The 13,899-nt window shown below is 35.0% G+C and overlaps 1 protein-coding gene across 2 annotated transcripts in view; it reads right to left on the bottom strand.

The window, feature by feature from the left end:
* Positions 1-2,392: 2,392 nt before the first annotated feature.
* Positions 2,393-13,899, bottom strand: part of LOC122889227 (bifunctional heparan sulfate N-deacetylase/N-sulfotransferase 4) — a 239,227-nt gene continuing 227,720 nt past the window's right edge. Inside the window, exons 10-13 of one of the 2 annotated variants that reach the window (XM_044224144.1) lie at positions 10,349-10,519; positions 9,309-9,418; positions 5,531-5,633; positions 2,393-2,517 (exon numbers count right to left, since the gene is read on the bottom strand). In XM_044224144.1, coding sequence (XP_044080079.1) covers positions 2,398-2,517; positions 5,531-5,633; positions 9,309-9,418; positions 10,349-10,519 — 504 coding nt within the window. In that variant the 3' untranslated portion in view covers positions 2,393-2,397. The remainder of the gene's footprint in view (positions 2,518-5,530; positions 5,634-9,308; positions 9,419-10,348; positions 10,520-13,899) is intronic. The other variant, XM_044224145.1, reaches the window with a different exon arrangement.

Raw genomic sequence — 13,899 nt, 5'->3', positions numbered from 1 at the left:
TTAAAATTTTAAGGAGTTACATATATTAAACTTGACTCAATAATTCTGAAGTAGCCAGTGGGTAAATCAAGATATTCTTAAAGCTGAATTTTTTCCTGATTTATTATATTATTCCTAAAGCCCAGAGTCTTTCTAAATAGTTTACTATAAGATGAAGATGAATTATACAATTAAAATTTATTTTTTCTTCATTACAATCTTAGTAATAAAAATGTGCACACTGATTGAAATAAATCAGGGAGAAAAAACCAGTTGAATTTGGGGGAATTTTGCTCTCTGATGTCTGTAGATAGGTGAATGAGACTGTATACATTACTTAGGAAAAAATGAGAAAATGTCAAAAATGAGTTACATTCTTACAAATCTGGTGATGAGGGACTTGTGTGAATTTTACTTAATATGAAAAATATCTGCTCTTTTTTTCTAAGAACATGTCTGTTATTCCACATGGGAAAAAAAAGTTAATCTCTAGTTCAAAAGAGAAAGTATTAGAATATAAACTGGAGGAAGCTAGTGAACAAATAAATCAAATGTTAGAGGTCTAAATACCCAATCATTGTGATTATAGTGTGCTTAAGAGCAATGCTTTCAAACACACGATCAGGTAAGAAACAGTTAAGTTGAGAATTTTAGTCTCACACTTAATAAAGGAACAACCAAAGTAATAATCTGTGATTTCTATTAACTCAAGCCCAAGAAAAATTTTTACATTTTCTCAAAAAGTTCCAAAGCCTCTAGATACAGTGGGAAAACAACAGGAAAACAAAAATTTTAATCAAGTACAAACACAAAGTTGGATTCTGAAATAAAATATGTGAAAATTCCTGATTCTCTTTCAGATTTGATTTTATCTGGTTGCTTTAAACAACAACAGCAACAACAAAAACCGAACAACAACAACAAAAAAACAAGGATCTTCAGTTTCCTTTAAAGATATTGAATTATGTTAAGCATAATTTCTCAAATTACAGGAAAAATACTATTATTTATAGCCTGTAGCAAAATTACTCTGGAAGAAGGATGGATTGACAGGTAATGTTACCCAAGCGTTTGATTTACTGTTCTCTTGAAATTTTACCCTCATGTATCACCCTGAAAAGATTAACCAAGCCTTAATATATCTTCATTGAAAAATGGGATAAAAGTTCAACCAGCATGAAAATAACCTCCAAAAGGAGAGGAACCTAAAGCTCTAAGACACTTCTCCTCTAGAAAGTAATTGTTGGGTAGCATGGCTGAGAACTAGGGTTTAGGTTAGAGAATTAATAATGTTCAAAGAGGTAAGTTTTAGACTATATATATATATATATATATATATATATATATATTTAAATAGGCATCAAAAAACATAATCTTCTGCAATAGTATATATACTGGCATATATAAAAGTCCATGCTTTAAAATGATTGACATAATGCTATATAGAAGGCACAAGTGCCCCACTCTACCTGTAAGCCCATGTTGATGTTTTCATTCCATATCTTATCACTAAAGACTTTTTCTCCCATAAATAGTGAAAAAAACTTATAAATACTACATCACTGTAAAGGTGGAGATACCTAGATTACTAGTATGGTAGAGTTATGGACCCATGGAAAGATGGCATTATACATACTAGTTAATACTATACAGAGTATGCATTCTCACTCTTTTTCCCCCAAATCTCTGATAGATAGATTTTGTTGGACCCATATTGCAGAATTCACTGAGAATGGATTGCCCTGCCAGAGAAAATAGTATTATCAGTGAATATGGAAACTTTCCTTCTATAAAAGGAAAACAGACGGCAAACACAGGAAGCCACAACTTTACAACTTCCCTAGCAAGTCAAGGAAATCCATAAAGAGGAGTAACAGAGGAAAATATGTAGGCTAAATATGATAAATAATAACTGCTCAAAATAAGAGTATGGGATCATAGGATTGCTTTTCACAACAAAAGCAAATTGTTTTTAAATTAGCAAAGAGAAAATGTAAGCCCTTAAATTCAGATATTGGGTTCCTGCTACCTTCATTTTCAGATACCTGTCCTTATATTTTCCTCAAGATTCTCATTTGTCACTTGCATATAATTAGGATTCTCGGTTTTATGTAGAATTTCTGAAACCTTGTGGTTAACAGAGGAACAGGGCTGTGTTATGATCCCCACACTGGAAACTGGATAATGCCACAAAACCCCACATTACTTCCTACAAGCTCACACAGGGATGGATGCTAGTAATTGCCAATGCGTGCATGTATAACAGTTTTCATTTTATGAAAAAGATAGAAGGAAATTTATTCACACAGTCCTCTGTTGACAATCACAAGTGCAGTAGAAGAGTAAAAGATGTGGGGTTTGCTTTTCTATTTAACAGTAAAAGGAAGCATCCTTCGAGCCTTGTTCTTGTCTCCAGTGCTATCTCACTTTCTGCAGCTCCTGTCTCAGCCAGGATGGCAGAGGCTGCCCCAGTCTGTGTAGCAGTTTGGACAGTTCCACGTTGTGATCTCGGTAGTAATTAGAGAGGAAAGTTCTAGACTGGAAAGCAAAAAGGAAAAAAAAAAAAACCCAAACTTGAAGGAGGTTATTAGTTCATTAAACATAATTATGCAATCTACATTTCTTAAGAAATTCTATTATAATACAGGTGTCTATAAAATATGCATTTCTTTGTATTTTTCCCTAGATATCACTCATAAGTACCTTTTGAAAAGATTTGGCAGAACTGCAGCTATAAAATAAAAATACTTCCAGTTATATCTTTCCTGGCTTACATACCACGGAGGCACTTATTTGTTGTGGTATTGGTCAAGTCTATGCGGGGGAAGAAGTTAATGAGAGGTAATGGCACTAAAGAAGAATGAGGTAGGGACCTGAAGTGGTACCAAATCTACAAAAGTGAGCTAGAAAAAAACCAGACAGTTCCTTCAAAATTGGTCAATTTGTGTGAAATTGGGCTATAGTATAAAAAGTGAACATAAATAACCATAAAAGCTGAAATTCATGATTAAAGAAATAACTTACAACTTTGCAAAAATATTTTCTATGTTCAGGACAAAAATTGATGCATTTATTTATTTACTTAAAAATTTTTCATTATTTATTTGAGACCAAGAGAGTAAGAGAGAGCATGAGAAGGGAGAAGGTCAGAGGGGGAAGCGGACTCCCTATGGAGCTGGGAGCCCAATCGAGGACCTGGGAGTCCTCAATCCCAGGACTCCAGGGTCATGATCTGAGCCAAAGGCAGTCACTTAACCAATGAGCCTCCCAGGTGTCCTAAAAAATGGATGCTTTTAAAGCAAGAGATTTTGCTTCCAAAATATTATAGGATCTCATTATAAAAATCATTATAATGAACTTCCTTATGATTCTTAAATTCCTAGTCAAGCTGGAATCATTGGCCCTTATTAGATGAATAGGTTAAAAAATGCTCAAATATATCAGTAGTCTTATTTTATGTAAACAGAAAATTTATAATTGGGTTTTCTCTCAGGATGTCACTTACCTCATGTTATACCCCAACGAAAGCTGTTTTGTGTCTCTGACTACTAGTTTATAATATAGTTGAGAAGACTTTTCCTTGTGGAATAGGAGCAGTGGCTCAAACACTGTTTTCAGTCTGGTCAAAGTTACAACATCTCACTTTAGTCCTTTCTAATATTTTAACATAAATGAGTCTCTTTCTTCGTAAAACTCCCTTGGCAACTTTTGTGCACACTGTGGAAATGGACTTAAGACAATTACATTTCGTCTTGTACCATCCACCAGGTATTTCATTACATTTCTTCCTTTAAACCAGACTGTAAACACTTCAAAGTCTGCATAAGATGTTTATAGAAGTAGTGAGAACATTACACTGATTTCCTGGCAGATTAAAGTGATTTCTGAAACTCTTTGGAAATTATTGAGTTCAAAGGTATAGTTTAAGGACTTTCTGGTACTTCTATTTCCATAGTAACACCTGAATCACTTCCATCCTCCCTTCGCCACCTTGCTTTGGGAGAGATACTCGTTATATCTGGCTCAACTGATGGCTAACTAGATTCCCAACCTTAGTCTACCTCTTCATACCATCACTTTTTTTTTTTTTTTTTTTAAAGCTCTTATTCATTTGTTAGAGACAGAGCACAAGCAGGGGGAGCAGCAGGCAGAGGGAGAGGGAGAAGCAGACTCCCTGCTGAGCAGGGGAGTTCAATGTGGGACTCCATCCCAGGACCCTGGGATCATGATCTGAGCCAAGGACAGATGCTTAATTGACTGAGACACCCAGGTGTCACATACCATCACTTTTATTAAGAATTTTTTTTTTTCCTGTTTTGGTAGTTTGTCATTGTTTTATGTATCTTATTATAAATCAATGACCGTAACTAATTTAGTCTCCTATAATATATCCTAGTTCATAATTGTTTTATCCTGTATCCTCTCTGTGGTATTGTGGTTTATGATATAAAATATATCTGGTTTTTGCTCCCTTTTCTGGCACAGAGCTCCTAAAATCTTTGGAATTTGCTAAATGAAAGCGTTAAAAAGCTATCTTTTGTTATGTTAATTAAGTGGGTCCTGGACCCCACCTGGATGGGATCTGGTTGCTAGGAGAAAATCCTGTGATTAGAAGGTTGGAACTTTAACTCTACCCTGCTGACCTTGGAAGAAAGAGGTGTTGGGGAATTGAATCAATTGCTATTTACCAATGATTTAATCAGTTATGTCTCTGTAATGAAACATCCAATAAAAGCCCGAAAAAAATTGGGTGTAGAGAACTTCCCTGTTGGTGAACATGTGGAGACTGAGGGAGAGTGGCTCACTCAGGGAGGATTTTCTCTATAACTTGTCCTATGCATCCCTTCCATCTGGCCATTTCGGAGTTATATCCCTTTATGATTAACATGTGATCTAGTAAGTAATGTTTCTGTGAGTTCTGTGAGTCACTGTAGTAAATGAATTGAACCCAGGAAGAAGGTTGTTGGAACTTTCAATCTATAGCTGGTTGGTTGGTCAAAAACACAGGCTTATGACTGGCATCTGAAGTTTGGGGTGAGGAGAGACAGTCTTATGGAACTGAGCCCTCACCTGTGGGATCTCATGCTATCTCAGGATAGAATTGTCAGAACTGAATTGTTGGACACCCAGCTGGTATCTGAGCACTGACTGGTGGTGTGGAGAAACTTCCCCGCCCACACGTTGGCTCTCCATTGCTTACCTCAGTACCCACGCATGGTACAGGCATGATACATATTTAATATATAATAATAATGTATATATATTTTATCCAAAATTACTTACTTAGTAAACAATTCATTTAAGTACTTTACACATTTGGAAAATAGTTACTATTCAATAAGTATTTATGTTTCAACTGCATCCTAAGGGCAAACAATTCCTATAAATATCTATCAATTATTGATCTCTTTCAGCCTATCTACATCCTAAATATATAACATATTGATAACAAAGAAAGAGAAGAAAAAGGAAGCAAACATATTGTCCCTTATTTTGAAACAACTGTATGCACAAAGTTTTACCAGACTATTTCATATTAGGAAAATATTACCTCTGGATCCATGGGTGGATATTTTCGGCCTTTGCTCTTTCCAAGACATTTGGTCTTTCCTCCTTCCAGTAGTTGACACCAAAAGCCCTTTTGGGGATCAAACCTACAAAAGATCAAACATATACATGATCGTAAAAAAGTAATGATTATAAATTGTATACAGAATTTTTAAAGAAAGATTTTATTTACTTATTTGACAGAGACACAGAGAAAGAGGAAACACGAAGCGGGAAGTGGGAGAGGGAGAAGCAGTCTTCTTGCCCAGCAGGGAGCCAGATGGAGCTGGATCCCAGGACCCTGGGATCATGACCTGAGTCGAAGGGAGACGCTTAATGACTGAGTCACCCAGGTGCCCCACATACAGAATTTTGAATGAGAAGAGAGCCTCACCAATTGGATAAAGAAAATGGACTTTGGTATGCCCATTGTTACAATTTAATTCAGTTTTATAAATATTCCTTGAATTTATTTAAAAGTCTAGTGAGACTTAACAAACTATATGTTATTATATATTTTCGACTATTTCTACAGAATGAAAAAAAACCCTGTAAATCCTCAATCTTAGATTGAAATTATTAACTTAAGCTTCATACTTTACCTATTCATCCATAAAAGATCAAGGACCTATAATCAAAACTGCAACCCATATACACAGGAATTTTAAAATATTTATTTAGTTATTAGTATGATCTCCCTGTCAAAATATGTTAACAGATTTCTTTGAAATCATTCAATGGTATATATTAAAGTGACTGAATTTAATGTAAGTATAGTTTTGTGAATATAAACATGAGTTAGAGCTTCTAATTTGGAAGAATGCTATGGTTTTTCAAGCTCAAAGTGTTTATACTTTTTAAGGAGGAAATTAAAATTGTAAAATTGAATTTATTACATTTTTTTCAGACCACATGAGGCACAGGCCATGGAAGAGGTGAGTGGAAGATTAGACAACTCTTCATTTATTTTGCTGAAGGCGAATGATCCTATGGGATAATTTAGGTCTTTATACTTTTAAGGAAAATTCTAATGGTTTGCTCCTATGGCTGCACAAAGTTACAAAAGAAAGGATGTGTGTCCTAATTATTTAAACTCAGATATATAAGCACTTTTGTTTAGGACTAACAAGATAGGAAAAATGGAAGAATAAACCAAATAAGAAGAGAAATTTTAAATTTATTGCTATGGGATTTGCTGCATACATAAAACATCGAAAAGGTTTGCATTTTTGTTGCTCAGCAGATGTTTTAGGAGGATGAGGCATAATTGACTGGGATGTAAAGTTAATTAGTTGCAGAATATTTTGTTGCCCTGGGCCCATTCCTGTAATACCAGTGCACCTGCAATTTGCCTCTGCACATATGTGAACTCATTTAGGGGGAGAGGGAAGTTTTCTTCACAGTTCCCTGCCCAACCTATTATTAGAGACCTGATCCTTGCAGTCCAGGTTGTCCTAGTACATGTTATCAATTAAAATTAAATACATCACTGGTTAAATGGTTAAAAGGAAGACAGAGTCATTTCCAAACTGGACTTTTCAATCTGCTCCTTGCCTATCACAGTCCTTTCTCTAGTTTTCATTAATTTCCCAAGAGGAAAAACAATTCAGCATGCTTTGCAAAATGAGATGGGAAAGTCGACATAACTGTGCCCCTGAACAGTATTTTCTGCCTCAGGATGAGAATATTTAACTGCATTAAGGTAAAATACAATTCTGGCAACAAAGCCAAGATATTTATACCCACGCTGAGAGCATCTCCTTTGCTCTCAGGTGTGTAGAGATCCCAGGATGGGCTGCCATCTCTCCCTGTCTCCACAGCAGCTGTTGTGAGGCAGAATGTAATACAATTTGAGGAAGAAGAGCCATATTGAAAATCGTGCTTTTAGACAGCGTTATAACCTTGACTCCACATTATTTTGCAGTCCTGGTTTCATCAATTGCATTGATGTTATATACTCTAACAGAGGGCATTTGCTTTTTATAAGTTATATGAATTCATTGTTTTATGGCTTTATTTTAGTAGACGTGAAATTGCAAAATGAAGATGCAAAGCCTTTCTCAAATAACTGTTGGACAACTTTGAGACAACGAATTGGTTGCCACATGACTTCTTTTATTACACTGAACATCACCAAGGTTATTAATTTTTGTGATGTGAGACATATTAAAAACCATATATTCTGCACTTGTTTGTAATCTCTTCTTGAAAAGTATGATTTTGCAGGTTTATTGAACCATAAGTAACTATTTGTAGTAAACAAGATAGAACCATTCCCTAAACTACTGCAGGGAGACAGGGGAAGACACGGTAACATCAATAATATTAATGTAAAATGTATTCTAGGAAGCTTTGTCTACTTAATCAACAGGGCCCTGCCTTGTATTGTTGTTATTTCCATGTGTGGGTAAAAACTTCATTAGGGTTGTTTGAGTGGATAAGGAACAACCCAATCTTATTACTGCTTTTCCTGTCCTTCCATTACCCTCTCTAATTGTCTAATTGCTGATTCTAATCTGCTGTGAGCTGGGAAATTATATAATCAGGTTTGTTAGAATTTTGTCTAAAATTTAATAGGCTTTGTATCAGACCTTGTGAGGGAATCAAGTATATACCTTTTTAAAATGTGTTTTGGCTCCTTGGAGGTTTTATTTGTTTATTTTGCTTCTTTACCTTTTCCCCATCTTTAGTTACCCAAGTATATAGTTCTATTTTTCTAAGATGATTGCTACAACATTTCCCCTTCCAAATTCTTTTCTGCAGCATGCTCTTGCCCCTCCCCATCAAAAGGGGGAGGCCCATTGCTGTCTCTGTGGATTCGTACTGGCTTTAGCGACTTGGTTGTAATCAATAAAATGAGATGAAAATGATACTGTGTGACTTGCAAGACTAGGTCAGAGAAAGCTATGGCTGGGCTGGATCACACTTCCTCCACATATCACTCCCTTTCAGAACACGGCCAGACACTCAAAAAGCCGCAGGAGGAGGTCTCATCCCATTGAGCTTAGCCTTTGAGCCCTCCCAGTCCAAGAGCCAGAGATCTGAGAGAAGCGAAGATGGCTCCAGAAGATTGCAGTCTCCAGACATTTGATTCATACCCAGATAGTCATATGTTCCCCAATGTGTCCCCAGGTTTTATGAGTTTAGAAGTAAGCAGTTCTGGGTGTGCCTTGTCTGGATTCCCAGCCCCTAGATTCTATGAGCGTAATAAAATGGCTGTGGTAATTATTGCTGGTGGGTTTGGAGATGGTTTGTCATGCAACAATAGTTAACTGGAATGTTATATGTGACTACCTGTTGGTTATCCATAATTTAGTAAGTACAAAGTAAAATATGAATTTATCCTTTTCCCATTTCTGCCCCCAGTACTGGTCACTTTCACAGAGTTAAGGATGGGAGTCAGCATTTCTAGCCTGGAATTACTTGGGGTGAGAGACTATATATTTTTTTTCACCATTGTAACTTCAATTTCTAGGACAATTTTTGCAGAGTAGGTCTAAAAAATTTACTTAACCAAACTTATATTGGTGAAAAAGCCCACCAAGAAGGGGGTTTGTGATATTAAAAAATGCCTATAGGATTGCACTTTATAAAATAAAGTATTTGTGGTATTCAAAAGGAAGACACTACATGAATAATGAGGATACTCCTTTGTCTGCTTTTGAGTAGCATAATGATGTATAAATTCATAGCTAGTATTAATGATGCTATACACACACCTACCAGTGATAATTTATGATGGCAAATAATGGAAATGAAATCAAGCATGAGAATAGACTCACGTTAGTGCTTCAGAGTAATTATAATGAGGTGTAACTCCCAGAAACTTCTGGACTTCATCCATCACAGTAGCTGGGTCAGATCTCAGCTGTTGTCCATCAATAATTAGCAACTATAAAGTCAAAAATAGTCACTTTGTGAAGAACAAAACTAAATTAAGTAGACTGAGCTGCCTCACTTGACCTGCTATAACATTAATCAATTAGGTCAGTGTGAATAGGAAGAAAATATGCATTACTTAAGATACATTTTAATGTTTACTATTCTTGTGTCCTTCCAAATAAATAACAATCGAAGTTTGCCATTGGCATTGCTTATAACCCTTAAATAACCTGATTGTAAATCAGAAATAAACACAGATACTCTCCTGATTTAGTAGTTCAGTAGAAACTCAATTTTCCATCTGTCATGTAGTCAGATAATTATCCAGTCTACGGAATCCCATGAGCTAACCTTGGAGTCAAAGATTTAGGAATGGCATAGATAAAAATTACTCATCTGCTCTCCTTATTAGCCGTGACATTAAACTCAGCTTTTAGTCATGACCTGATCTGGAGTAAGAATATAAACAATATGGACGTTTCCTCAAATCCTTACCTCTTGTTTGATCCTGCATTCCTGGAGCTGTTACAGCATTCTCCATTTTGACAGTCTGATGCATGACCTCCTTTTTCCTTTCTAAGAGCCCTAGAGGACAGATGTCAGACTATCTGCATGTGGTGTTCCATAAAGGTATTGTCTAAATGGCTATTCTGTGAGTAGTTGAGTTACTGTTTATGAATCACATGATGTCTCCTGTGTGAGGACTCAACACTTTGAGACCAGCTACTACCCAAAAGAAGATCCCAAGAAATGTGTTTCACAACCACCTAACATTTTAATACTATTATTGGCATTAAAATGTAAAAATCCACGTCTTCTTTAGGTATGATTGTCTCATTATAAACCGTTATCTGTGGCAATGTTATTTCTCATTTTCTGTTTGTCAAGTGCAATAAAGCCAAGGTGTGTTAAACAGAAGAAATTAATTTTAAGACCTTACCTGAGAAGTAGCAAAGTAAGTTAGCCATCTTTCTATGTGGACCGCATACCATCCAGGTACTAAGCATCTCCTTTGTAAAGCTTTTAGGTCAGATGGGGCCCAATGTCCAGTTGTGATAACTTCGTAGAAATTAAACCTCAGGGCAGCTGGATCTTCATGTGATCGTTGGTGCTTTAACAAGAAAGTCAATTTTACAATTGGTGTTCTTTATGCACGCATGGGTATGTGTGCATGTTTGTGTTTGATGTATATATGTGCGTTTATCTTTTATTTCCAAAAAGTAATGAAAATGATAAATTAATTTTAGAATGAAAAAATAAAGTGCATATATTAAAATCCAGGCAATGACATATTGCTTATTTAAAGTATAAGCCTTCTGTGTATATCGAGTAGTAGGCACATAAGCTTGTGGTTGTCTTCATGTCTAAAATGTTTACAAACAAAGAAAGAGAAGAATATAGGATTTTCTTCATGGGTTTAACTAAAAGTGAATAGAAGAGATTCAGATTGGAAAGAGCAGGTTTATATATCATTCTGCTCATTGTCTCACCACAGCTATTCCTACAGGTCCTGACACTTCTCCATACCTCTGTGTGGCAGATGTTATGAGCATAGGGAAAGTGGATGTATAGTCCTAATACTGTTTAGGTGTCATAAAGGTATTGATGTTGCCCAAAGTCCTTTCCTTTTGCTTTCCCAGGAATTTTCATCTATCCATGCTAATTTTCAAGTACTGAGCCATTACTAATTTTCAGTGCCAAATCCTCTGAATCTTTCTTATCAAACCATCATTAGTCAAGCTCAAGAGCCCCATACAATAAGAGGTGAATTTATCAGTCAATACAATTTCATAAGCACTCAGAAAACTCCTTACCAGAACAACAACAACAAAAAATGGTTATAGATTCTGGAGATAAAACGATATAAGCAAAATGTAATCTCTGTCTTCAAAGAATTAAAAATTTTCTATGGGAGGCAATAGATTAACAGACTATAATCAAGTCAGATATTTGACTAGAGTTATATATATTGCTGTGGTAGCCAGACAAATAAGTGATCAATTCTGAATGAAAGATGAAGGGATATTTTAAGTGGTTGAAAACTTTGAGCTAAAATGTAATAACAGATTTTTATAATTGAAAAAAAATAAACATAGAAACTAAGAGAGAACTTGATCCCTTAAGTTCGAGGGAAAGTGTTGAATTGTGGAATGGATGAACTGATTTTGCAAGATATCTAAAGTTTAACATAAAGAAAATTAACTACAGGATGAGGACAGGAGTGTATTAGAACTTGATACAATTGTGTAATAGCAGGTCATCTATGTTAGTTAGAAATAAAATTATAAAAGTAAAGATGAGCAAGAAGTGGTTAAACAGTAACCAGTGAGTTTGGTGGAATAAAACTTTTGAAGGTCTCTCATTATTGTATATTTATTGACATTCTTATATGCATATGCATTATGCTGAGTACACAGAGACTACCTAATACATTGAATTAATACAATGTGTAGAAACTACATAACTTGAATAAAGGAATATAAAAGTACTATGTGCATATTAATATGTTAATACTAAAATTTCTATGTTAAGCAGTGATAATATGGAACTGTACTCAATCTACCCTACATTGATTTATAAAAGTTTAACACCAACTTTTCTTTATATTCCTGCAACTAAGAAGATTAGCATAAAAATATGACCAGAAGTCACAAAGGGACATATTTTATGGAAAAAATAGCACTCCAGCTTCTCTGTGAGGCCCATTATAAAAATGTGGGGTAGAAATTACAGTGGCAGGTGACATTTGTAGAGGTTTCTGAATTACACCTGCTGCGCTTTGGATTTATGGTATTTACTGAATAGACAGGACTAGCTAAGTAATAGGCTGCATTATTTTGAAATGTGGAGCAGTTTGGGGACCCTACTCTTAGCAATATAGCAATAAAAATACCAGGAAAAATAATTCTTTTCAAGCATGTATGTTCAAAGAATTTACTTGGAGAAGCAGGCACAAATTCTCTTTTATTTAAATAGTTTAGGTGAAAAAGATTCATATAAATTTGTTCTGTTTTCTGCTAAAAGAATGTGCAACATATGACCCTTAAGTAATTATATTCAACATTTTTAATGAAGACTTACTATTTGAATGCTTTTGTCACTTTTTTTAAAAGTAAGCTTTACTTGCTTTCAATATGAATTTTCATAAAGTGAGAAAGGTGTATTTTTCTATCTTGAGGGAGACAGTGACACATGGATTCTAATAATAGTATTTGGATCTTTTTCCCAATCCAGGTGTTCTCCTAGGATCGCTGACCTCTTGCAATCCCAATGTACAGAGTCATATTTTTCTGTCCATTATTATTTGTTCTTGGCCATAAATGTTTATTGAAGAAAGTCAAGAAAAAGAACGAATTAAAAAAATAAAGAATGGGTAAAAAATAAATGAATAAAAAGTAAAAAAACAAAAATTACTCTTATGTTCTTTAAAAATTCCCTTTGCATCTGGGTGTGGTGAAAAAATAATGAATACTGTTTTTCTGAAAATAAATAAATTGGAAAAAAAATAGAAAAAAAATTCCCTTTTAGTCTTTTTTTTGGGGACATTAATTTATATATGCATTAAGCATACACATACACAAATACACTCATATCATGGGATTTTAATACATTTACATTATTACCACCACAGATTTAAGATCACCTTTAATTAAGTCTTCACGGCTGTAGGCAATTTTACATTTCTGTGGTCAACTTTATCTCACCCCTGTGCAAAGATTTCACACTGCCTTTTTTCTCTCCTCAAACTGCTGTCCCCCAAATTATCCCCTTCTTTTCCATTAGAGTAACTCATTCTCAACTTTCCAAAAGAAGGAGAGACCATCAGAATCACTTCGGCTTCTCTATCTCAGACCTTCAAATTTGCCAGGATGTACATTTATCCCCTCTTCTAACTCCGAAGTTTCAGTGCGAAGATTCTTAACCCGAGTCCTACTGATGTAATTCAGAGGGTCTATGAACTTGGATCTGAAAAAAAAGTTTTTTAAATTTTCTGTAACTTTTAAATGAAATTTTGCATTTATTATACCTGTGATTTTGACCACCAATAAAAACAGGTATTTTTGTATCACATTATAGGAGTTTCAGATATATCAAAATGTTATTCATGCTCATCCGTACTTCAACATTACAGCAGTATTAGTCCTGCCATTAGATCTGGCCATTTAATTGTTAAAATAAATAAAAATTTGTTACCAATTTAAAAATTACTTTGATACTTATATTTCAAGAAAGCTATTACTTTGTAATTCTATGTATTTTTATGTTTTTAAAATGTGCTTCTGAAATGGGACCCATAGACTCCTACAGCTTGCCAGGAGTGTCTCTGCACAAGAAAAGTGAAGTCTGGATGCTTCCCTCCCATTGGAGCTGTTTCCTGTAGTCATCTCTTCCTGGTCCCTCAGGATCCACACAGGACTGATCCCCAGTTTCTCTCCTAGGTCCTAAACATCTCTCTTTTTTTTTTTTTTTTTTTGCCTTAAACATCTCTCT

The sequence above is a fragment of the Neovison vison genome, chromosome 11 (assembly GCF_020171115.1).
Source record: "Neovison vison isolate M4711 chromosome 11, ASM_NN_V1, whole genome shotgun sequence".
Lineage (NCBI taxonomy): Eukaryota > Metazoa > Chordata > Mammalia > Carnivora > Mustelidae > Neogale > Neogale vison.
The sequence above is the reverse complement of the archived record's forward strand: the minus strand, read 5'-3'. Positions and strand labels throughout refer to the sequence as shown.